Below are 25744 nucleotides of genomic sequence, written 5' to 3' on the forward strand. Positions count from 1 at the left end.
ATAAGTGATCTGACTTCTAGACAGAGTTTTTGGCATTATAACAATGACGTGTTTCCTTATCGACTTTACAATTTATGATCTGATCCAAGACGACTCGGTTGACACCTAGAGACAGTGTCTCCTGACCGCGGTCTTACCCCGCAATTGTCATCACGCCATTACAGGCCTTAGACCCAGTGGTGTAAACCTTCCCTCATGGCTAGCAGTGAGCCGTGCTGACTGAGGTTATTTAAAGGGCATTAGGTGATTGCTCTCGGCGAACTAGTGACATAATCCAGTCAAGCAAGACCAACAGCTAGGTTTAAGTAACAGCTCGACGTTTATCGCAGGTGTACCAATTAGTGATTAGTAACTATCGCGCTTATCAATATGACATCCGCGTGTACCGCCCCTTGTAGCTGTAGAGATGCTTAAATTTCTAATGTGCCGAGTACTGTTCGCATTAACGAAGAGGTTGCAACTAAGGACAGCACTTAGAAATTTATATGGGGTGGAGAGAGATTACTTTAGCTGTTACACTGCACGTTGCTAACTATTTTTATAGCTACCCTTTAATAGACTGAAGTTCTAGGCTAAACTCTTATTAACCGTGTGTTATCCTTATTCTTACTCTATGAAATAATTAGCAAACGGGAGGGCCTTAATCTATATTAAGATAAAACTAAAAATATCATATCTGACCTGGACCACTATGGGCTAATAGTGAAGTCATAATGGTAGAAAATAAAAGCATAGCAGGCGCCTAACGGTGGTTGCGCCTCTCTCGTATTGCCTCTAGGAGGGTGGGAACAAAATCAGCCCTCAGCGTTTACGAACGGAGAAATGTTACAATTAATAGCTCCTAGTGGAAAAGGTGGCCCAGCGAGCTGAAACCTAGCTGTGGAGCAAGGAGGGTGCAGAAACGATTATAAATACCTAAGCATTACCTAACAATCCCAAAGAAACTCTTCTTTACAAACTACAGCATCTCAAGCAACACATAAAAGAGAATAAACGTTGAGGTACCGGCTTCTAAACCCTCAATACCATTAACAATGCACATCTCTTATATCCTCCCCTTTGTCGCATTTGGCCTTGGAATCACCAATGCCGCCGCCATTGACGATACCAATATGCTCGACACTCGAGCACCTCACTGCCCCCTAGGCATCGAGTTAATCAGACTCCAGATCAAGCCCGGTAAATCGTTCACTGGGGTTGGAAAACCAGGCGAATGCAAACGCATCCCAAAGAATATCAAAGACTTTAACTTGGATTCTGATGGAACTAAGTCGCTTTTGCCGTGCTTTGTCTGCACGGTATTCGAGCACTCCGATTGTTCTGGTTCATCTGAAACTATTGAAGGCCATAAAGAAAAGTTCATGGCCAAAGGCAAGAAGAAGCAGCACTGGCAGAGCTGGAAGTGCGTGTGTAAGAAGTGATAGGAATAGACGGCAAAGATGGAAGATATAAGATTGACCCTAGAAGAGACAGTCGCTACAGAAAAGGGTATATCAGTAGGGACACTCATTCAGATTAAGCCCACAGAAAAGGATGCATTAATGGGAACATACTTACCTAGGTTAGGCATCTTGTATTTTTTCTTTTTTTATTTATTCTTCTGGCTTTATCACTCATTCCACTTTTAGTTAAGCTCTCGGAAATTGGTCGCAGAAAATCGATAGTTGCGAACTTTGCAGATGCCTTATAGCAATCAATACGTGAAATCTCTCTTAACTCCTAAATACTATCTTTGAAATCCTACTGTACCAAGGTTGAACGAAAACGCGTCGCATTATTCAATTTTCGTCCGTGCCAACCTAGACCACCCTTGATTTTTGCCGATATTCTTCCGAAAAATCACCCGTAGATTCTACACTTTCTGTCCGTGCGCATTGATATGGTAAGAAGGTTTAATAAAAACAACCTGTTGTTTACCTCCTTTTTATCCGTGCGCGCTCGTGCTTCTGACTTCCCGCTTTTATTCCATTCCTACCATATTCTACCCCTTCGCCTTCTGCTCCAGCTTCCCAATATCGTATAATAAAAGAATACAATATAGAAGCAGCAACAGTATATAACAGCACAGAAAGGGCTAACACCATGGAATCGTCACCGATTGCCCCAACTACAGGGATACAACAATCGCCTTATGAATTTCTCGAGCCGCTCTCCTTATGGGTTCATCCTGAGGCGCGACTACTAAGGGATTTCCCGGTGATCCGCCGGATCCGATGATCTGCCGGACTCACACCGATATTCACTCCCAACTTCAATCTTTAATAGCTCAACAACCATGGCAGCAATCGATAAAGCGCTCGAGTTTCTGAAAACCTCAGGATCTATTAACTATGCTGCTACCGCTAAAAAGTTCGAATGTGACGAGACTACCCTGCGCCGCCGCCATCAGGGCAAACAGAGGGCAAGACGCGATGCCGACTCTTTGTATAAATCTCGTCTTTCAAAACAACAGGAACAAGATCTTGTTACTTATATCCGTAAACTCTCACTGCGTGGCATTCCGCCAACCCTATCCATGATCCGAAATTTTGCCCAGGACATAGCCAAAATCGAGGTCGGAAAGAACTGGCCATACAGCTTCGTCCAGCGCCATCGCAACGAGATCGATTGTACCTGGTTTGATGGATTTGATATAGCACGAAGAAGAGCCGACAATGCTTCTCGGTATAGAGCATATTTTGATCTAGTAAGCAGACTCGTAGCGCCTTTGGTCCGTTGCTAATCATGGAAGATCCGTGAAAAAATCGACAAATACGACATCTTACCTCAGAACACGTATAACATGGATGAGAAGGGATTTCTCCTGGGCGTAATCAACCGAACGAAGAGAGTATTTGATGTCAATGCTGAAAGGCAAGGCAAATTGCTCGGTGCTTCCCGGGATGGGAACCGATCGTGGATCACATTCCTGGCGTGCATCTGCCAAGACATGACATCGCTACCCCCATTCCTCATCTACCAGGGCAAGCCGGGACAAGTTCAGGACACTTGGCTCACTGACTTTGATCCGGAGCATCAATCAGCCTTGTTTTCCACGTCCGAAACTGGCTGGACGAGTCACGAACTGGGGAAAGAGTGGCTGATTGGTGTTTTCGACCGCTTTACTAAGGCGAAAGCAAGAAATGGGCGCGATTACCGCCTTCTGATCACCGATGGACACTCTAGCCACATCAATATGGACTTCTTGGACTGGTGCGACGCGCATCGGATCATCGTTGCGGTGTTCCCACCTCACTCTACTCACCGGCTGCAACCCCTGGACGTCTCGCTTTTCGGGCCCTTATCAACAGCCTATACCAACCGACTTGTTCAGTGGACTTCAAAGACGCAAGGCCTCACTGGGCTATCCAAACGCGAGTTTTGGGTCCTGTTCTGGGGTGCATTGGAAGCTTCTTTCACTCCGGAGAACATCGCCAGTGGGTGGAGATGGACGGGTCTCAAACCTTTCGATCCGGACGTCGTCCTATCTCAGGTTTCGAAGAATACGGACGATGACTCAGATGTGGAAAGTGGCTTGGATGATTCCATTGCTTTACAAGAACCTACTGCACGAGAATTACGACGACCTGTTGATCATGTCGTGAAGCAATCCTCAGTCAGCTCTGACACAGGCGCCCGAAAGCTAAAGAGAACCCTTGAAAGCCTTCAGGCCGAGGTTGAACTACTCAGGCATGAGAACCAAGGCCTCCGTGAGACAATTATCCGTGAAAAACAGCGCAGGCAGCGTGGTAAAGCCCTGAAAGACTATATCTTTGATCGTGTGGATCCTAATTCAGCTCAGGCAGGGTTGAAAGCCACTCCACCCAATCCACGTAGTGGATCCACTCGTGGATTCCACTGTCCACTCCACTGGCAAAATCCCAGTGGATTGGCTAATCCACCGAATCCACTCGGCGATGTCGTGGATGGATTGGGTGGATTAGAGGTGGGGTAGTTAAGGGCGCCCATATATTTTGGCAGAATGCCTCTAACAGAGGTTGATGTGCCCCATAACTTTTGCAATATTGCTACCCTATGTCAAAAACACCATGAAACTTCTGAACAGCGCAATTTTAGAATACATACAATATAGGAAACACTATTCGAATGTCCCATGCTTTCTCATTGGGATGACGTAAGTCTTGATGGATATACTTAAGATTTTCTCCGTGAGTGCATATCATCATGAGGGCCATCAATAGGTGTATATTTTCCTCAACAATATATCCAGCAAATATCAAGTTCGACTGTCCATACTTTGGATTTATAATACAACAATTAAATAACTGCCGGCAAGCTGACTCAAAAAACGCGTCCAGATCCCTCAATATCTCAATACCGCGCGAAAAATTGCAAGCGATACTTATCGCGTCAAGCTCGTGATGTGAAGGATGTTAGGGACTTAGCTAATACCCGACCCCAATATGGCACTCGCTACGTACTCGTCCACATCAAATTAGCTCGAAAGGTAAGTATCTGAAACATCTGCAGGATAAGGGCATATTGTGCCAACTGTTCGGCTTCAGCGCGCATACTCTGCCGGCGGTTCACTTGTTGGCTTATGCCGTATTATTTTACAGGGTGATAAACATTGACAAAGAGATTATTTTATCATGACCTCGCCTGATTCCTGCTTCGACATTTCCGACAGCGCCTTCGGGTCCGCTGCCGAATCAACACCCTGCCCGACGCCGTATCCTACCCGTTCAACCTCGACCTCTGTCTCGACTCTGAGGACCTCTTCCGTAAGCGATGAACAGTACGAACGTACGCTCTGGAGGCATTTCCCAGGCTGGGCGTTCTCTGAGCGAGCCAGGGAGACGCGTTGTTGGGCCTGGCAATTTGGATATGACATCCAAAAGGAAGACGCCCGCAGATGGATATGCCGAGCGTGCATTCGCAAGAATAATCCACATCCACGTCATTTCGAAGCTGATGGCATTCATAACGCGTACAATCATCTGTTCAACGACCACGGGATCCGCGCTCCGCCTGGAATGACCCAAGGAACTGCTGAAAAGAAGGCGAATTCTAAGGGCAGAAAGCCTCCGGGGCAGCGGACTCTCGCTGAATCCATGAAGCTCGATCTACACGACCCCCGAGAACAAGCGATTGCGAATGACTTCATCAAACGCTTCGACAAGGAACACTTCCGGAGGCTTCTGATCGATTGGATCGTGGCCAAGAATCACTCCTTTTCAATTGCCGAGGAGGCAGAACTCCATGCTATTTTCGATTATTTGAACCCGTCAGTTTCGGCACGTAAAGCCAATATTACCCACACAACTGTTCGAGAAAAGATCGTTGCCGCGTTTGAACAACACAAGCAGAAGGTGATAGAGGTCTTGGGCAAGGCGCCTGGCCTTATCCACATCTCCTTCGACGGCTGGCGGTCTGGAAACCGATACGCCCTATATGGCACATGTTGCTTCTTTAGGGATGAAAACAACATGCCTTGCAAGATTACGCTTGGGCTCCCTGAAGTTAGCGCCAGGCACACTGGGCCTAATATCGCCGCAGAAATCCTCGATGTAATTGAATCGTATCAGATCCAAGACAAGATTGGCTATTTCACGCTTGACAACGCGAAAAACAATGATACCGCCATGGAGATTATTGGTGGAGAGCTCGGCTTCGTTGGGGCCCGCAGGCGAGGGCGCTGTTTTGGGCATACCTTGAACCTCTCCGCCAAAGCCATTCTATTTGGGCATGATGCTGACGCTTTTGAGCGGCGGATATCAGGCGTAGGGCCTCTTACCGAAGCAGAACATTTGATTTGGCGCAAGAAGGGGCCAGCAGGCAAACTGCACAATCTTGTGGTAGCTATCCACAGATCTGACTTGTTGACTGGCATGCTTCGCAACATTCAACAAGAAGCCTTTAACAAGTCATCTGACCCAAAACTCAACGCCAGGAAGCCATTGGATGTTATTTTGGACAACGATACGAGATGGCTGTCACAGTTATACATGATACGACGAGCTCTACTACTTCGCGACTATATCGAACGACTCATTGCCCACCATCGAATCGACTTCGAACAGCAGAACAAGGCCAAGAGGGGCGGTCCTAAGAAGTCACTCACATTGCCCTTTATTTGCCAGCCAGAGAACCAGCTATCCGACAAGGACTGGGAGGTGGTCGAAATATTTGCGCAAATACTTAGTTACTACGAAGCCACGATTAAAATGCTAGAAGGCGACGGCCAGATCCGCAAGCGGAAACGTGGGTGGACTGGGTCATATGGCAATATTTGGGACGTTATTCAAGGCTTTGAATTTCTTCTCGAGCAACTTGAACGTTTTAAGGACATCGCGAAGGACTTCCCTGATACTGAACACTTCAGGATCAACATCAATTTGGGCTGGCAGAAGTTGAATGAGTACTATGAGATATTGAGCGAGACGCCCATCTACTACACTGGCCTGGCGCTCCATCCGGCATACCGATGGAAATGGTTTGAACGCAACTGGACTGATCGCCCTGAGTGGATTGACGAGGCGAAAAACATGGTTCACGATGTCTGGCGTTTTGAGTATCGGGAGGCCACGTTGCCTGGACAGGAGCCGTCAGTCGTTGAGCCAGTTCCCAAGCAGCGGAAGACTTCGGACAATCCGTTTCAGGAATACCTTAAACGAAACCGCTACACAGCGCCAGAAGCAAGTCATGATGGCCTCACGCCAGGTGAAGACGAATACCTGCATTGGATTACGCACTGCGAAAGTGGTGATGGCTCCATCGACGATCCTCTCGCTTACTGGCACGAGAAGCGATTCAAGTATCCAAACTTATCGCGAATGGCGCTTGATTTTCTCACGATACAACCAATGTCTGCTGAGTGTGAGCGTCTTTTCTCAGCAGCAGGTCGGATGGTGAACCCTCTGCGCTACCAACTTGAAGCCCAGATTATCGGCGGATGCCTCCTCGGGTTACAGTGGCGGGTCGATACCAGTGGGGATGGGCTCTATGTACACAGGCTTCTTCTTCTGCAATTTCCATAGAGCAAGGGCGCCGTTGTCGTCACCCGTGACGAATTAGCTCAGATGTCGGATCAACAGCTTGAAGGATGGGCAACAAAGTGGCTCACTCAGGTGGTGGGCGTTCAAGACGAGATGGGAGCCCGTTGGGGATAAGGTCTCACTCGGAAGTTGGAATAAGGGACCTACGTGGGCAAAGGCTTCGGGAATAGCGTCACCATCATGGCATCAAGAATAGAGGCACTTGCCAATCCACCCAATCCACCCAATCCACCCAATCCACCCAATCCACGATAGCTTCCAGTGGATCCACTATACTGAGATATTCAGTGGATTATGATCTACCCACTCCACTTGAGCTGCTAGTGGATTGAGTGGAGTGGCTTTCAACCCTGTTCTCGAGAGGACTATCTACATAACGATGCTCGTTCCATGGGTAACATTGCCAGTATGGAGGGCAAAGAGCGTGCGAGTACCAGGGCAAGCATAAATACTGCTTGGATTAAGCTGAACGAGTACTATACTCTCCTCGGGCGGTCGCCTCTGTTTGCGGCCTCTGTTGTTCTGAATCCGGAGTGCTGAGACCCGCTCCTTATCGGTAGCGAACGTAATCTCTCCATGATTGGGTCTGAGGCCGTTACAGATGTCCCGTAGGCCCACCCGTTGATCTGGATTGATCTGTTCGTTAAATTGCATTCACCTGCGGTCCTGTATCTCTAGACGCTAAGGTGGCGGTCATCGCGTCATCGGACTCGTAGTAGCTGCCACTAGCCTCCTCTGTGTCTCGGCCAACCCCGCATGTTGCACGTATGATTAAGAACCTGACCTCACCTCAGGTGATGTGGTCAGGCCAAAGAGAACTATATTTGAACATTAGTGTGGATGAGCACCAAAATCATGGTGTCGGGAAAAAGCGGCAAGACAAGCTAGAACAATGTATCAGACCACTGATATTTCGACTAACTACTACCTACACTCACCCTATACGCAATCAAAAAGCCGCCAACAAATGCCTGAGCCATGGTTCCATTATGGCCTTTGACTTGTTTATGATGTGGCTCAGTTCGCCGTCGTGCGTGGTTTATGGCGGAAACTTACGATCATATGTCCAAGAAATCATAGAAGCCATAACTGGTCCCTCAGATACAATAAGGGAACAACGCGAAATATGGCCTTTATATTTCACCACATTCTCCTGAAAATTACTCGAATTTCAAGAGGAAGTCACTTTCAAACGATTATTCATGCCTTATCTTCCTCCAGGTAATTCGGCCAGTCACCGCAATGCCTTCGCCTCGAGTACGCCTGTAGCATTCCTTGGGGTAATAAGTATTGTTTATATTGCGCAGTAGTGCTGGGTGAAAGTATATTTTATACAACTTGGTTTTTTATTATTAAGATGAGAGTTCTTCTCAGGTTTATATCTCTAAATGATTTCATATAGGACTTTAAACTTTAAATCTAGGACTTTCAGACTGTTAGTCTGAATCCTGAAGGGAAGGGGGATCCCCGGATTTTCCAACAATAAGCAGCATCGCTGCTCTATTATTGATAGTTGTTATTTTGTACGCACATCTCTCAAAGTTTTGCGATTCATATCCATGTTAATAAAGCTAGCTTTATCGTGAAATCACGATATCCTGTCCATATACAGATCCTGAACAACGCAAGCCCATCAGAAAAATACGGAATAGTGAAGGGGTCTAAAAAGCAGGCAACGTGGACCGTAACGCAGCCTAGTTCAGTTGAAGTCTGGTGAGTTCCAATTTGAAAGGAGGGATTTTCCTACCCGTACTAATATCAGTATAGTGCAATATGCATCGAAGTTCTGAGGGACCAGGAGGATGTCCGACTATTGAAATGTAACCATGTCTTCCATACTGGTTGTATTGACTTCTGGTTCCAGAGACACCATGTCGACTGCCCGTTATGTAAATCCATATTCATTCCAGACAGGCGCAGCGATCCTGAAGACCTTCCATAGCGGGGTTCCATTAGCGAGGGACGATTTATGAAGGTGTTAGAGTTCTAGTGATCGAAAGATATAGAGAGATCGAATCTTTGAGGGGTCGTTCAAAGTCTGCAAAGTACTCGACAGGAGGTTTTTCTTTTACAATTTGCTTCCTCCCATACGCGGGCCACATATATTTAATCATTATTCTATATATTTGGGGTAGTGGTCCGTGTGGTAGAAGTCTTATATTTCTTCCAATTACAGAAGTAATCTAGCGGCAGCTCATCCACAGATCAACGCCTCCTAGGACGCATGCTTCTTACTGCCGGCTTCAGCTATAAGACATCGGCGGCTAAGGATAACCTAAATGCAGGTTCAGCAGGTCATGCCTGCTCTTTCCACTACGCCTAGACGCCCGTCAGGTTGGCCTAGCCCACTAACAGGCGCCTGGGCTAAGACCTAACCCTCCCATCCCTATTTACTAACGGACTGACAAAGACTAGGTCGAAGAAATAATCGAATTCGTTGGCGACTCGAAGGCCGGTTGCCGTATGTCCTATCGAAGAATCCTTCAAGCCCTCAGCTAGGACCAGTCTAAGTACCCTATCCGCTATGCCTCAGCCGCGCCGGCATTAACAGATATATGCATGCTGCGAGCCACTGATCACACTCTAAGAGTCACATCGACTAGTCCATTCATCAATGGAAGTTCTCCGATGTCGTCTACAGCACTGGTAGCAGTACACGTGTCCGTCCAGCTACGTATCGCGAGGCAGCTCAGAGTGATCTCGTGGTCATAACCGCAGCATCGAAACACATGTTAGGTAAGTTTTCATATACACGCTTCGGTCATGAGCTCATGATTCTTCCAAGGTGAGACAATGGTCGACTATACGTCTCGAAACACTACAATGATACGCGAGGTTATTGAGGCGATGAGGCCTTTCCGGCCTGACACGGTCTTATTGGTCGTGGCGAATCCCGTTGACCTTCTAACCTCGATCGCCAAAGAAATGTCGAGACTTCCTCCGTCTCAAGTTATCGGCACAGGTACTACTCTCGACACTTACAGACTTCGAGGGATGGTTGCATCTCGTGCTTCGGTGAATGCCCACGACTCTAATCGACATCTCATTATATCTGATGCAGCATCACTATAGGTATCACTGTCTGCTGTAGATGCATTCGTCATGGGCCGTCAGGGAGAAGATCAAGTATTAGCCTGGTCTTCAGCAACTATTGGCGCGGTCCAGATTGCAGATGTACAAATGTTGAGTGGTCTTGATCGCACGAGGATCGAACTAATCTGCAAGCATCGATCACAAAGTACCATTCGGGGTAAAGGCTCTGCCCCCTTCGGAATTGCTTCAGTTGCCGCTGATTTGTGCTGTTCTGTTATATTGGACAAGCATTAGATGTGCCCTGTGAGTCACATTCAAAAGCAGTATAGATGTTGTCTCAGCATGCCTGCTGTTGTTGGCAGAAAGGGAATTCTAAGTTCAGTCCCCGCTCTCTTTGAATGATAAGGAAGAGGCTACAGTGACGACGTTGGGGAAACCATTGAAAGAAAGCGTTGAGTTGATACAACGAGACTGGTAATAGTGATATTTACTTTCACAATGTTTACAGTAATAGGTTATATGATTCTGACAAAATCCATCACGATAATGATTAGACACGCTCATCTTTATATGTCAAGTAATGGGACACATGCCTTTTCCCAGTGAAGAGTAATCTCTTCCGGAAAAGTAGGATCTGCTGGGCTGCGAGATACCCATTCTATTGATAGTTTCAGACCATTAAAAGAACCCGTGTTCCCTTTTGTAGTGGTCGTGTACAATCACCACTAATAGCGATTTCCATTTTCTTTGCAGCTGTTGCCATTGACAGTTCGTACCCTTTGTTGACTCAACAGATCTACACAGCTCATGAGATATCTGCAGTAACAGTCAAACTGATCAGCCATTAATACAATATGTATATCACTAACATTAATTACATACCATACACAACCCCCCTTTCGACAGCCCCACCCTTTCGTCAAGCAAAAAAAAAATAGCACCACCAAAATTCGTCAACTTCACTTATACGAAATTTGGCCAGAATAAATAGCTACCTAAAAGAAGCTTCTTTTATTGATTATATAAATGAGTGGAGATAATTATTTTGACCTGTTGAGGATGTGCTGGGCACGCGATATATGCAAGTCATGCTATTGAAATATTTTCAATATGGTCACTAACCTCCTCACCACTCTTTCTCGTGATTTTTGATCTTTACCCTCGACAACAGCAGAAAAATGCCTAAATCATGACTTAAATGGGAATATACAGAGGACGATATGGCTGAGGCCATATTGGACATTACCGATCATGGTTTTTCACCCCCTCAAGCGGCCCAGAGAAGAGGAGTGCCCCGAACGACCCTCATCGATAGACTTAACGGCCGTGGGGCCGCTGAAGACCAGATCCAGCCTCGCCGACGTTTGTCCAAGAGCCAAGAAGATAGGCTCGCTTTCTGGATACTCCGTCAGGAGTCTTTGGGCTATGCTCCGTCCCACAGTCAGATCCGCGCTTGCGTCATGGGCCTGCTGAGACAGCAGGGCGAACATCCCGACTTAGGACGTAACTGGGTGATTAAGTTTATCAATCGCCGCGCAGACCTAAAGATCAAGATGGGTAGACGTCAAGAAGCTAAAAGGTTCGACTCTTTCACACCTAGAGCGGTTCATTGGTACTTTGATATCCGGGATGGCCAGTATGGCTGGATCAAGCCTGAAAACACCGTCAACGTTGATGAAGGCGGTATTATGACTGGTTTCGGCAAGTATTCACCTCTATTACTTGTCGGTGCTTGCATTTTGACCGACTAATTCTCTTCATTCAGGCCTAGATAGCTTAGTTGTTGGAAGCGCGGACCCGAAGCGCAAGGCCTTCCTCAAGGGACCACAGACTCGGAATTGGACTTCATTCATCGAAGCTGTCACTGCTGACGGCCGCGCTTTAGTTCCTGGCATAATCTTCAAGGGGAAGGAACTGCAGAAACAATGGTTCCTTGACGAGTTCAAGCAGATAGCAGACTGGTATTACATAACTTCGCCCAAACAAGTGGACTGATGACCACATAGGCATTGAATGGCTTGAAAGAGTTTATCTGCCCCAGACTACACCTGCCGACGAGTCAGACGCGAGACTGATCATCTTAGATGGTCACGGAAGCCATGCAACAGTATGTCCTCCATTTCCCCCATCTCACGATCAGTGCTGAGTGGTGGAAGGATGAATGGATGGCCACGTGCTTTTTGAACAACGTTTATTGCTGCTATCTACCAGCACACTGCTCTCATGGACTCCAGCCACTAGACAATGGAGTCTTCAACGCGTTAAAGGCTGCATATCGACGAGAGCTGGAAAGGTTGGCCTCGTTGACTGATTCCGCTCCGATGGACAAGGTCAATTTCATCAGGGCCTACGCCAAGGCTCGCCGAGTTGGAATGACTAAGAAGAACATACTGTCAGGCTGGAGGGTCACTGGCAACTGGCCGATTTCGCGTTCCAAAGCGCTGCGACACCCTGAAATCCAACAAGACAGGCCAAACAGCGGCCCAAGAGTGACTCCTGAACCTAGGCCGTATCTTGGCTCGGACGATACACCACAGACGAGCCGTCAAATTCGAGATCTTGGGCTGAACAAAACACCAAAGACGCGGAGACGGTACAACGTGATAGCCAAGGGCTTTGAGGCTCAACAACAGACAGTAGCGGCGCATACGCAGAGGATTGCCAGCCTAGAGGAAGAATTGGCTCGGCTGAAGAGAGGGAAGAAGAGGAAGGCGGTACCGAATCCTAACAGGCGTTTTATGACTCTCGGGGAGACTTTAGCTGTTGGAGAAGCCATACCTCAAGGGGAGACTCAAAATGAGTCTGTCGTGGTGGAATCTGTCTGTTCAGACGAGCGAGAGTCAGAATCAGAGGCTAGCTCGGTCATTGAAGTGAGAGAGGAAGCCGTACCCCACCAACGGACCACGCGGTCAGGACGGCTTATCGAAAGACCTAAATTCCAATAGAGATAGTTGTTCGCTATTGTGAGATGAGATATTTTGCACATGTCCCTCATTTTGGCCGAGTTGTTTACAAGTGAAGTTGTCCATTTTTGGTGGTCCTCTTTTTTTTTTTGCTTGACGAAAGGGTGGGGCTGTCGAAAGGGGGGTTGTGTATGGTACATATTTACAAGCCCTGTTCACTAGCCACCACGTGTTTCATAACCTGAACAAAACTATCCGGACTAACAGAGATGGAATCGATTCCCGCATCAACCAAGAACTTAGCAAACTCAGGATGATTGCTCGGTGCCTCACCGCAAAGCCCAATCTTGCATCCCTCCCGACGAGCCACTTCAATAGCTCTGGCGATCATCCACTTAACAGCCTCATCCTGCTCGTTGAACAAACTCGCCAACTCTCCAGAGTCCCGGTCTACTCCGAGCGTAAGCTGTGCCAGGTCATTAGACCCAATGGAAAAACCGTCAAAGTGTTCAGTGAAGCTCGAGGCCAGAATGACATTGGATGGAATCTCGCACATGACATAGACCTTAAGACCATTCTCTCCTCGCTTTAGACCGTTCTCCTCCATAACGTCTAGCACCTTTCGGGCTTCTTTGATTGTTCGGCAGAAGGGTATCATGACGATGGCATTGGTGAGACCTATTTCCTCTCGTACCCTCTTGACAGCCCGGCATTCCAGAGCGAACCCCTCTTTGTAGCGAGGTGAGTAATAGCGCGAGGCCCCGCGGAATCCAATCATGGGATTCTCCTCTTTCAGTTCAAACTCAGCACCACCTATCAGACGAGCATACTCGTTGGTCTTGAAATCGCTCATCCTGATGATGACTGGTTTAGGGTAGACAGCGGAACAAAGAGTTGCAAGGCCGGATGCCAACTTGTCAACAAAGTAATCAGGCTTGGAGGCATAGCCTGCCGTCAACTTGCCAATTTCTCTCTTGGCTTCTCCATCCTTGAGATGTTCGAAGTGAATAAGAGCCATAGGATGGACTTGGATAGAATTGCTGACGACAAATTCCATACGAGCAAGTCCGATGCCGTCAACTGGGAGTCTCCACCAGCGGTATGCAGCTGCAGGGTTGGCCAGATTCAGCATGATCTTTGTTCGGACCGAAGGGAGTTCAGATATGTAAACCATCTGGGTGGTGATTTCCGAGATTCCATCATAGACAAGACCTGAATCACCTTCTGCACACGATACAGTGACATCCCTGACCGGTGTGCAGAACGTATGTGGCATTTCCTGTACCCACGACTGCTGGAATACCTAGTTCGCGACTGACAATGGCGGCATGAGAAGTACGCCCACCTTGGTCGGTGATGATAGCGGCGGCGCGCTTCATGACAGGCACCCAGTCAGGATCTGTAGCCTCGGTGACCAAAATAGATCCATCGATAAACTTATCCATGTCCGAGACCGTATTGAGCAGGCAGATACGCCCAGCAACTGCTTTATCACCAATGGATAGTCCAGTGGTCAATATATGGCCACGTTCACCAACCTTGTAGGTTTTAAAGGCAGCTGTGTCACGACGAGACTGCACAGTCTCGGGTCTGGCCTGGACGATGAAAAGCTTTCCCGAAGAGCCATCCCTGGCCCACTCCATATCCATCGGGCAACCATAATGCTCTTCAATGAGACATGCCCATCGTGACAGCTGGAGAATTTCTTCATCCTCGAGAACATAAGCGGCTTGCTCAGCCCTGGACGTGGGGACATTACGTGTAGGTCTGCACTTATCCCCATAAACCATTTTGATTGACTTATCGCCAAGTTTCTTGCTTAGAATTGGTGAAAGATTCTTGTTGGACAAGAGAGGCTTGAAAGATTGGTATTCATCCGGGTTGACCGTGCCCTGAACAACGTTCTCGCCAAGACCCCAAGCAGCATTGATGAGAACAACTTTGTCGAATCCGCTCTCGGTATCTATAGAGAACATGACACCCGAACCACCGATATCAGAGCGAACCATTTGTTGTACTCCAATGGAAAGAGCCACGCTTGCATGGCTGAACTCCTTGATTTGGCGATAGCTGATGGCTCGATCTGTGAAGAGTGAAGCGTAGCATCGTCGACAGGCATCTAGCAGTGCTTCTCTACCTTGAATATTCAGGTACGTCTCCTGCTGTCCAGCGAAGCTCGCATCAGGAAGATCTTCAGCTGTTGCGCTAGATCGTACTGCAACACTCAGATTATCAACCTGAGCTTTATCACAAAGGTCTTGATAGGCTGACAAAATGGCCTCTGCAGTATCAGCTGGCCATGTCCCACGTAGGAACAAGCTACGTATGGCATGGCCTGCCTCGGCGAGTGTCTGTTGACCAGCCTGCCATTCATTGACCAATTCATCGATTTTGCCGCGGATGTTATTGGCATCGACGTAGTGCCAGTAGGCATAGGAGGATGTCGCGAAGCCTGGTGGCACTGGAATCCCTTTGGGTCCGAGGGCTCGAACCATTTCGCCCAAGGAGGAATTCTTGCCGCCGACTAGGCCGACATCACTTCGAGCCAGGTGCTCAAAGTTGAGAACCAGAGGTTCAGCAGTCCAATCGTCATTCATGATTGAATAATTGCTTGAACGTGACGCAGAAGCCCTATAGAGTAAAGATGTAATGGGGGTTGAGGCTTGTTTTATGAGCACAAACATTTGCGTAGACCGTCAGATACGAGTGAATCAGTCTTTCATTCTTGAGTTTCCCCATTTATGATGGGAGACTTTGATGTGTCACTATACTGTCATCTTTCCATTGTCTCAACAGCATGAATCTCCTCTTTCCCTAACCTTTTTGAGTTTACATTAGTGTCGTTGGAACTCATCATGTTATCCTAAAAGTGGGGTAAACTCAAGACTTTACGACCTGGAGGTACAGTGGACAATACATTATGAGAATGCGACTTGACCTGGTGAATCTTGGGACATATAAGTTGTTCATGACGCCACGCATGTTAAGTGGCTTTCGCTTGTCTCTAAGGACTACTGCTTCAATACCGGGAAGTTTCCGAGTAGACATCCATAACGACATAACCGGTCAGCTCATTTGCCGGTCATGTTATGGTGGCCTGATTACGATAGTGGCTTGAACCTTAGTATGTTACAACTACTAGCACGTAATCAGAGGCTTGCAATCTCCAGTTCGCAGCCAGTAAGACGTCAAAGGCACTGGGAATACACGTCTAGTATCTCCCAGCCAGAACACCTCCATATCTTCTCAAATGATCATTCTATGACTCCATTACAGGGTGATATCGAAGAGGGTATGACTACGCGATGCATTGTAATCATGCAAATTTAGTGGACAATCCCCCGCTGCAGTACATATGGTCGAATATTTAGACAACTCGATGTCAAGGACCAGCAATTCAAGACTACCTTGGCTGCTTTCCTCATTTTTGTACAAGGCCGATATATTCGTGCCACCAGTATACAGGAATCCCCATTTCCGTCGCCATGTCGCCCTTCACCGTGGGTGATTATCTTGCTGAGAGGCTTGTCCAGATCGGAATCCGTCATCATTTCATTGTCCCAGGGGACTACAACCTAATTCTCCGCGACAAGCTTGAGGCTCATCCGTCCCTGACTGAAATAGGCTGCACGAATGAGCTCAACTGCTCTCTCGCCGCTGAAGGCTATGCTCGCGCGAATGGCATTGGTGTCTGTATCGTGACGTACAGCGTCGGCGCTTTCTCTACCTTCAATGGAATCGGCAGTGCCTACGCTGAGAGACTTCCTCTTATCCTTGTTAGTGGAGCGCCTAATACCAACGATGTGGGCCAACACCTACTCCATCACACTCTTAGTGAATATGACACGACATATCAGCTTGAGATGGCCAGAAAGATCACTTGTTTCGCGGCTCGTGTGCGTCAGGCATTGAACGCTCCTGGGATTATCGATACAGCTATCCGAGCTGCCCTCACACAAACGAAACCTGTTTACATAGAGGTTCCAGTTAACCTTGCGGGCGAGACCTGTCTTCGTCCTGGACCTATAACCTCGCTTCTTACATCAGCTCCATGCAACCAACACGCACTCGATGTTGCTGTATCCAAATCGTGCGAGCTTATTGGTACCAAACACAGGTGCATTATCCTTGTTGGGCCCCTGGTACGTAGGGCCAAAGCTCAGGATGCTCTCCTTCAATTGGCAGAGGCGATCGGATGTGCTGTCGTCATCCAACCAGCTGCCAAGGGCTCATTTCCTGAAGATCATGCACAGTTTGCTGGCATGTTTTGGGGTCAGGTCAGCACCCTAGCGGCTGACGCTATCGTAAATTGGGCTGATCTGCTTATTTGCATTGGCACTGTCTTCACCGACTACAGCACTGTTGGTTGGACAGCTTTACCAAGTGTCCCGCAGCTTGTTGTTGATATGAACAATATAACAGTGGCTTCCAAGCTCTACTGCAGCCTTATTGAAATGCACGACTTTCTGTCGAGACTAGCTGCGACAGTTGGCTGGAATGATACTACCATGATTGAGTATAACAGGTTACGTCCTGATCCATCTCTGGGAAAACCCTCACGTGGTCCTGAGAAGTTAACGAGAAAGGAGATTGCTCGACAAACGCAAGCCCTGCTGTCACTTAACCCTGATACTACGGTGTTTGCGGACACTGGTGACTCATGGTTTAACGGACTGAAGTTGAGTCTTCCATTTGGAGCTGAATTTGAGATTGAAATGCAATGGGGCCATCCTGGATGGTCTATTCCCGCATCATTCGGTTACACCCTTGCAAGGCCGCAACGACAGATTATCGTCATGGTTGGAGACGGTGCCTTCCAGATGACAGCCCAGGAAGTATCTCAAATGGTAAGATACAGAGTGCCTATCATTATACTCCTCATGAATAACCGAGGCTACACTATCGAGGTGGAAATTCACGATGGACTATATAATCGAGTTCAGAACTGGGATTATGGTCATTTAGTCGAGGCGTTTAGTTGTGAGGATGAAGGAAAGATCGCGCTTGGTCTTGAAGCTCGCACTTCTGAGGAACTTTCGAATGGTTTGGAACGAGCCGTTGCGCATACTGATGGTCCAACGCTCATTAATTGTATTATCCATCAAGACGACTGTAGTCGGGAGTTGATTACTTGGGGGCATTTTGTAGCTGCTGCTAATGTTCGAGGGCCGAAGAAGGATTAGTTTTAATGGTAACTAGCTAACGTGTATAAGTATGCGTCGCACTAAAAATAACCCCCCCTATACTACTTTTGAACCGCAACCAGTCTCTATCATCGAGGGAGCAGCCAGCTATGGCTTCGCCATTCACCAGCAGCACCTCTCCATCTGCGACGGCTCGGGCCGTCTTGGACCTGCCGAGGTCTTTAATGCTGAACTTACAGGAGCACTGGAGGGCCTTAAGGCCGCTCTCAACCCCCCAGGATCGGCGGCACGGGACATTGTAGTCTGTCTAGACAACCTGGCAGCCGCCACATGCCTACGGGGCTCACCGTCTGATTCTTCACAAGCAGTCCTTGTCGAGTTCCGGGCGATAGCTGCATCACACGGAGCTACACAAAAGCGCTGGATACCTGGACACACGGACATTCCCGGCAACGAACAAGCCGATAAACTAGCAAAGGCGGCGTCCTCGCTACCAGAACCGGAAGGCGCTCAGCCGACACTAGCATACCTGCGAAAGGTGGCGAGACAGAAACCAAAAGAAGCTTTCGAAACCTAGTAGATCACCTCCGTTCCTGAGCAATAGGAAGGAACTTCGACAAGTACATCAAGTTGACCAAGTCAAGCGCCTTCTTCGAAAGGATATGCACTCGTTACTAAACGAGGCAGATCGGAGATGCATTTGCGTCTCCTCCTCTCCTTTTAGCTTCCTTTCCCTTCTGTTTCTTTGTTTCTTTTCTTTATTCTCATGGGCTTGGCCGGCTCGTGCGGTCATGCCGCCGCCCTCTCCCCAGTCTCACTAAAGACTGACCGATAGAGCGGCTACCATTATGATAGCCGCACCTGGTCATCCCGCTGACGGGTAACAGGCTCGACAGGACGCGCTTTTGAGCCGATGATATGCTGGATAGTGGTCTGTTCTGTAATTTGCGAAAGCTTTACTTAGATTTTAGCACTAGAGACTCTAGCTTAGCACGTCCTGTGCCCCAATAGGGGCCTTTACGGGCCTCACGGCCCCCGGACGAAAAATATACATACATACATACATAAGTTTGTGATGGCGACGGGAAGACTGAGTTGAGAAAGGGAAAACAGAACATATTAAACATGAACATCACAGTTGACTACTAACATTGAACAGCCTCAAGTTGACAGACCATGCTTCAGCTGCTGAAGATAGGATGCTGAACACGGAGAAGTCCGCCTTCAAGCAAGCCTATCGCAGGGACAAGCGAGGCTGGGAAATGTGGCGGGGAGTAGGGATTGGTGAGGTCTGAGCCAGAAGTCGGGGAAAAGAATGTAACGAGATTTAACGTTCTAGGCCTTATGAGGCGTATCCTCCCCGGGCGGAATAAATTCGTTCATTCATCCATCACTCATTAGTAGTATAGTAGCGTAGGTCTAGTTTATCCAGTTGGAAAACCCAACCGTCACAGTTCGGGGCTGGCCAGTGGGGAATGGTCGAGTGTCAATTTATCGGCTCACGTGGCTATGACCTGATTCCTAGATGCTGAAAGTGCCTAGAGGAGAGGGCCGCACAGTACACCACTGTAAAGCCACAGGACCAGATAAGCCACATAAGCCCACCATGACACCACGTTGAAGACGGAATCTCTCCAGGGTTGGATCTGGGCTAATCTGTTTATTAGTTGCATTCACATGTGGTCGCGTCTTGACATTAATTGGCGACCATGATCACTGGCATCACGTCATCGGACTTGTAGTGGATGCCGCTAGGCTCATCTGAGTCTAGTCTAGATCGAACCTCAGGGTTAACGTATGATCAAGCACAAATCGCACATCCCTCCTGTTTGGCTCTCAAGCGCACCCTCTCGCTCGATATGCAGTGAAAACAGTCGCCAACAAGTGGCTTAAACATGGTTCCATTATGATCTTTGGCGCGGGAACCCACAATCATATGCTCAGAAAACATCGATAGAGACCGCAACTGATGCGAAACGCAGCCTTTATAACTCGCTGTATTCCACTTGGCATTGCGAGAAATTTGACACAAAATCTTCATTGAAAACCACGATTCATGGCTTACATCCCGCGAGACAACTTAACAAATCAGAGTGACGCCTCCACCCCATCGACGCCTACACCTATTTTCTCTGGGTTAGTGGGCGGCATCATCGGTGTACCTTTGGTAATCATCATTTTGTACGCGTTTCCTTCGTAGATGTGCGGTCCGTGTCCATGTTAATAAAGGTAGCTTCATTGTGAAATCACTATATCATCATCCCCAACCCCAGGGAGACATCGAGGCGGCGAAACCTTCACCCAAGGATACAGTCGATCTACGGACGGTAAACGACGCAAACCCGTCACAAAAATACGAAGCAGCAAAGGGGCTAAAGAAGCAGGCAACCTGGGCTTCAACGCAGTCTAGTTCAGCTGAAGTCTGGTAAGTTCCAAGTTGAAATGAGAGAGTTTTCTGCCCATACTGACATCAGGATAGTGCAATATGCATCGAAGTTCTGGGGGACCAGGACGATGTCCGACGGTTGAAATGTAAACATGTCTTCCATACGAGTTGCATTGACTCCTGGTTCCAGAAACACCATATCGACTGCCCACTATGCAAGTCGATATTTATTCCAGATAGGCGCGGTGATGCTAAAGGCGTTCATTAGCCGAGGTTTTATCAGCGATTATGATATATTAAGATATTAGGCTTGTAGTGCTCGGGATAAGGGGAAATTAGATCAGAGGAAATATAACGTAGACGATAAGCGGGTGTTATAAAAATCCCTCATACACCTCACTTTATATCTGATCAATTAATTCTCAACCACCTAATATGCCACAATTAAATGAAGAGGCTAGAGTTCTTCTTGCTCTTCAGGCGCTCCAAAATAACCCTAAGTTAACGCTCCGATGAGCTGCAGAGATATATGAAGTTGGTCCTATGAAGCTATGGCGCCGACGCAAAGGCATACTCTCTATACATGATACTATCCCAAAGTCGCAGAAACTATCTGATCTAGAGGAACAGATCATAGTTCAGTATATTCTCGACCTCGATTCGCGAGGATTTCCTCCCCGGCATCGTAGTGTTGAAGAAATGGCCAATGGACTGCTTACTGATCGCGATGCATCACCAGTTGGCAAGCGCTGGGCTATCAATTTTGTCAAGCGGCAACCAGACCTCAAGACGCGTTTTCAGCGGAGATATGACTATCAAAGGGCTAGATGTGAAGATCCGACTACTATTCGCAATTGGTTCAGGCTCGTACAGAATACAATCGCAAAGTATGGTATCCGATCAGATGATATCTATAACTTTGATGAGACCGGCTTTATGATGGGCATGATTGGAAGCGGTATAGTTACTACAGGCGCAGAAAGGCGTGGAAAGCCAAAAGCTGTGCAGCCTGGAAATCGGGAATGGGTTACAGTTATCCAGGCGATTAATGCGGAAGGCTGGGCAATTGATCCATTTATCGTGGTTGCAGGCCAATATCACCTTGCCAATTGGTACCGAGAAAGCAACCTCCCGGGCGATTGGGCTATCACCACGACCCAAAATGGCTGGACAGATAATGAGACGGGTCTCGAGTGGCTAAAGCACTTTGACCGATCTACAGCCAATCGATCAGTTGGTTCCTATCGTCTTCTGATCCTTGATGGTCACGAAAGTCACCACTCGACCGACTTTGAGATATATTGTGAGGAGCATAATATCATTACGCTTTGTATGCCGCCTCATTCATCTCATCTACTTCAACCTCTTGGCGTCGGGTGCTTTGGGCCGCTGAAAAAGGCATATGGTCGAGAAATTGAGCATCTAATCAGAAGCTCTATAACACATATTTCCAAGACCGAGTTCTTCCCGGCCTTTTATGCCGCTTTTCAGGCTACTATGACCGAGAAGGATATTAAAGGAGGTTTTAGGGAGCTGGCCTTGTCCCTTTTGATCCAGAAAGTGTAGTCTCAAAGCTTGATGTGCAGCTACGGACTCCAACACCTGCTGAGGAGGAAGCAGGCCAGGCACAACCTTGGACTTCAAAGACCCCGAAGACAATTATTGAGGCTGAATCGCAGTCTGAATACCTTGAAAGACGAGTTAGAAGGCATCAAAGAAGCTCTCTAGAGTCAATTTTAGAAGCACTAAAGTCTCTTTCAAAAGGAACAAAGGCAGTTATGCATGAGATGGCTTTAATGAGGGCTGAGATCCAAGATTTTCGACAGGCGAATGAGATACTCAGCCGACGGCGCAGAGCAAAAAGAACCCGCCTACAGAATAGAGGGAAGATGACAGTAGAGGAAGGTCGGAATCTAACTGATCAGATAGATATAGATACGCAGGTAGTAGCCGAATTGTCGAAAAGTGGTGGTTAGGGGAGGTCGGTGCGACCGGGGGTTCGGCGCTGTGGGAGATGCGGCAAGGAAGAAAAGCGCGGCGCATGCTTATCATGTACGGTAGCTGGTCAAATTTAAAAGTCTTGAAAAAGACAGTGCGAATAAGATTTTTTATTTATTCTTAAGTAAAAGAATTTCAGAATTTTAAAAACTAAGTTATATAAAATATATTATCCATTCAATATACCCTACAATTATGAGCTTCTAGTAAATTAATTCTGATTTTTGGAAGCTTAATAAAGATACTAGTTAGACCTTCAGGTGTAAATGCTAAGAAATTAATTTTTGGTCCACTCACTTTTCTGGTCCACTTGCTTATCATGTACGTTAGGACTTTAAACTTTATATCTAGGACTTTCAGACTGTTAGTCTGAATCCTGAAGGGAAGGGGGATCCCCGGATTTTCCCACATATCTTTGGTTTCGTTATAATTGCCAACATGGCCTTTGAACAGTCCATTATCTGCCATTCTACGCGGGATTATTGGAAGACAGTCTCAGAATCTTCAGCTCCGCATTATCGTGAGGGAAAGCATAAAGGAGGGCAAGGTTACAACAAGTTCGTTTTCGGCATCGGGCTCTCTGAATTGGATGGGCTTGGCTCAAACTCTTTGTTCTTTTCTGTGCGATGTTATATATGGCCAGGAATATTGGGATAATATCTCTGATATCAACTTCACGGTGGATTTAGAAGATATATTGACTCACGATCAATCCTATTCTATTCTTGGGATAAATGGAACACTAGTCTGACTCTCCGAATGGATCCAGTCAGCCAGGTCTGTGGCTTGCAGGTGTTGGTGCGGCCGATAAACTAAAAGCTTACGCACAACTTGACTTATTACCTGGCCCAGAGACCCTCAAAGTCGGCTCCAGTGTTGGAGTCGAGTCCACGCGAACATGCTACGTCAGATCATAATCATATCTCCTTGGCGCCTCACCGAGACCTCCGGCGCAAAATGGGGCTCGTATGATTTCGCGTACTAGGAGCAATAGAAAGTCTAGTCCCAATGTAACGACCCAATATCACATGGCACTTGGTGAGTCTGTTGATTCATCGATGCATGCGCATCAACCCAACAGAAGGTGTTGCGAGCACATCAGATCACCACCATTTGATCTTGAAACACCTCAACTCATGATTCTCACAGACCAATCGTTCTTTCAAAGCCAAAGGTATCATGTATGCGAAGTTGAGCCTTACAGTCCTCTGGTGCCGAACAGTAATAACGATGCAGTGCGTGACGTACTCCACCATTTTTAGCTCCAAAAGCTGAAGGGTCCATGCATCGTAACGAAAACAGACACCTCAAGGCCTAAGTAAATAACACCATTCGAGTGTTTCAAACTTTAAATGGCTTCAAAGAGACATTTGTGAAAGCGAATGACTAGGCTGACTCGGCCCCTTGCCTTCAGTCGAGCATCACTGATATTACCTGATGTTACTTTGGCTAGAGGGCTTTTTGGCGATTTTTAACAGCCCCCCACATACTCTGGATGAGACCAACTGAGAGGAGACGTATTATATGCAAAGGCAAGTCTTCTTTGTCATAAGTTATTGTTTTCGACCCACGACTGGTTTAATTCGAATCCCTGTGCACACTTCATCACGTCTAACCACTCAATTTGTAACCACCGAGTGTCACACATTAATTCACGGAATAAATTGACAACAGGTCGAGGAAAAATTCCATCACGTACGAATTATGGCTTTTGCGGAAACCCTAGCAGAAAACAACTACTTCCCAACTGATTATTTAATTGAAAGTAATACACCTATTGATACTCAATATTTCTTTGATTCTACCTGGCAAGCCTTGCCCGAATACCTCATTCCATGGCATTGGATGAGTTCCTCTAATCAATCCTTCCCAACAAACTCGTCGAGTTCTCAAACTCCGTCTCTTCCAACCCCAACTTCAGAGCATTACTTCCATGATGAAATGGCTGGTGGCTGGATGGATGATCCGAGCTTCGGCACTACTCAACTATCGCCCATATCTTCCAAAAACCAGCAGTCAGCTGGATTCAGCTTTCCCACATCACAGACCACCACAACCAAGGAGGACACACAAAGCTCTATTAGGAATCGTGATAATGATCAAGAAAGCCTAGAGCCCTTCACTACATCAGATTTTACCAGATACCAATCGACACCAGAGCCGCCAAAGAGAAGAAAGGCTGGGAAGCAGTCTGTAAACAGGAGGTTGCTATGCGAGAAAAGAAATTGTCGGGAGACAAGAACAGAGCTGGATGATGCTAAGAGCGAACAACAGATGAAAGTTCGGGAACGAAACCGGAGGGCGGCTGCCAAATGTCGTGATCGCAAAAAGGATCAAGCAAACGAGTTGACCTCTCGGATGGAAGAATTGCAAGATCGACATCGACTACTTTCTTCTTGCTATAGCGACCTTCAGCAGGAGGTTTCCCAACTCAAATTCGAAATTCTGAGGCATGGCGAATGCGAATGTACTCTGATTCAACAGTACATTGCGAAACAGGCATATAAAGCAGTGGATAAGTTGACAAAGCAAGCGTTCTCTTCCGAGAATTGGGGTACAGACACTACATTCACCACCACAGCCCCGCGGCCGTATGACAGTGACAGCAGCACCAGTGATCGACGAGGGGTTGTTCAGGGTTCTTCTGGGCTCCAAAACATGGCAGCGTGACAGTGGCACCAGATAGGTCATGGCCTTAGGAATATCATCACTCAGAAATCAACTCAAAATCTTCAGCCTAGTGAGAGAGAAATTCAGGATATAAAATGACGTATAAGTTCAATGGTGCTTCATAGTTGCCGTGTTTGTGATTGGCGATGAGCATCATGAATTTCAAGCGACGACTTCTTCTGTGTGTACACATCTTAATTCATCGCAATCCTGTTTTGCAGTCCAAGATCCGAAAATCGTAGATCAACAGTCAGATGAGGATAACCAGGGGATAGCCTGGAGATAACCTGGTTCATTGGATGCACAGTTGCAGCTGGGCGACTCGGATGAGAGGAATTCTTTTCTCACGTTTCGACGACCTCGATTCAATCTTCAACGACCGCGCAGTTACCGAGGTTGAAAACCTTAAATGTAATATGAGGGGCAAGTAAGGGTCTGAATCACCTTTAGTATTTTGTTTATGCGTCAAATGAACCAACCTTCACATAGTGTTCCGTCTTTTAACCGGAGTTAACTGGAAATACCATTCCACTACTTCCAAAGAAAAGGCCTATTGGTACTCAGACAGTACTTAAAAATCGACTTAAGTATTACTAAACAAGATGTCAATCC

At 47.2% G+C, this 25744-nt stretch overlaps 7 protein-coding genes across 7 annotated transcripts; 6 read left to right on the forward strand and 1 right to left on the reverse strand.

Moving 5' to 3' along the window:
• Positions 1 to 789: 789 nt before the first annotated feature.
• FOXG_19263 (uncharacterized protein) lies at positions 790 to 1767 on the forward strand. Its single transcript, XM_018399459.1, has one exon. It carries the CDS (start codon positions 1035 to 1037, stop codon positions 1419 to 1421), a length of 387 nt encoding a protein of 128 aa, XP_018242371.1. The 5' UTR covers positions 790 to 1034; the 3' UTR covers positions 1422 to 1767.
• A 5259-nt stretch (positions 1768 to 7026) lies between these two features.
• FOXG_19264 (uncharacterized protein) lies at positions 7027 to 7538 on the forward strand (the record flags this gene model as incomplete). Its single annotated transcript, XM_018399460.1, has 1 exon — positions 7027 to 7538. The coding sequence occupies exon 1, from the start codon at positions 7389 to 7391 to the stop codon at positions 7536 to 7538; it is 150 nt and encodes a 49-aa protein (XP_018242372.1). The 5' UTR covers positions 7027 to 7388.
• Positions 7539 to 9222: 1684 nt separating this feature from the next.
• Positions 9223 to 9321, forward strand: FOXG_19265 (uncharacterized protein; the record flags this gene model as incomplete). Its single annotated transcript, XM_018399461.1, has 1 exon — positions 9223 to 9321. One exon carries the CDS (start codon positions 9223 to 9225, stop codon positions 9319 to 9321), a length of 99 nt encoding a protein of 32 aa, XP_018242373.1.
• Positions 9322 to 12211: 2890 nt separating this feature from the next.
• FOXG_06466 (phosphoenolpyruvate synthase) lies at positions 12212 to 15896 on the reverse strand. The gene is made up of 3 exons (XM_018385160.1): positions 14187 to 15896; positions 12921 to 14158; positions 12212 to 12852 (listed from the first exon to the last, which is right to left on the reverse strand). The coding sequence occupies exons 1-2, from the start codon at positions 15616 to 15618 to the stop codon at positions 13137 to 13139; spliced, it is 2454 nt and encodes an 817-aa protein (XP_018242374.1). The 5' UTR covers positions 15619 to 15896; the 3' UTR covers positions 12212 to 12852; positions 12921 to 13136.
• Positions 15897 to 16062: 166 nt separating this feature from the next.
• On the forward strand, positions 16063 to 18421 carry FOXG_06467 (pyruvate decarboxylase). The gene has a single exon (XM_018385161.1). It carries the CDS (start codon positions 16420 to 16422, stop codon positions 18115 to 18117), a length of 1698 nt encoding a protein of 565 aa, XP_018242375.1. The 5' UTR covers positions 16063 to 16419; the 3' UTR covers positions 18118 to 18421.
• An 856-nt stretch (positions 18422 to 19277) lies between these two features.
• On the forward strand, positions 19278 to 19373 carry FOXG_19266 (uncharacterized protein; the record flags this gene model as incomplete). Its single annotated transcript, XM_018399462.1, has 1 exon — positions 19278 to 19373. One exon carries the CDS (start codon positions 19278 to 19280, stop codon positions 19371 to 19373), a length of 96 nt encoding a protein of 31 aa, XP_018242376.1.
• A 4793-nt stretch (positions 19374 to 24166) lies between these two features.
• On the forward strand, positions 24167 to 25132 carry FOXG_19267 (uncharacterized protein; the record flags this gene model as incomplete). Its single annotated transcript, XM_018399463.1, has 1 exon — positions 24167 to 25132. One exon carries the CDS (start codon positions 24167 to 24169, stop codon positions 25130 to 25132), a length of 966 nt encoding a protein of 321 aa, XP_018242377.1.
• Positions 25133 to 25744: the final 612 nt, after the last annotated feature.

The sequence above is a fragment of the Fusarium oxysporum genome, chromosome 3, assembly GCF_000149955.1.
Source record: "Fusarium oxysporum f. sp. lycopersici 4287 chromosome 3, whole genome shotgun sequence".
Lineage (NCBI taxonomy): Eukaryota > Fungi > Ascomycota > Sordariomycetes > Hypocreales > Nectriaceae > Fusarium > Fusarium oxysporum.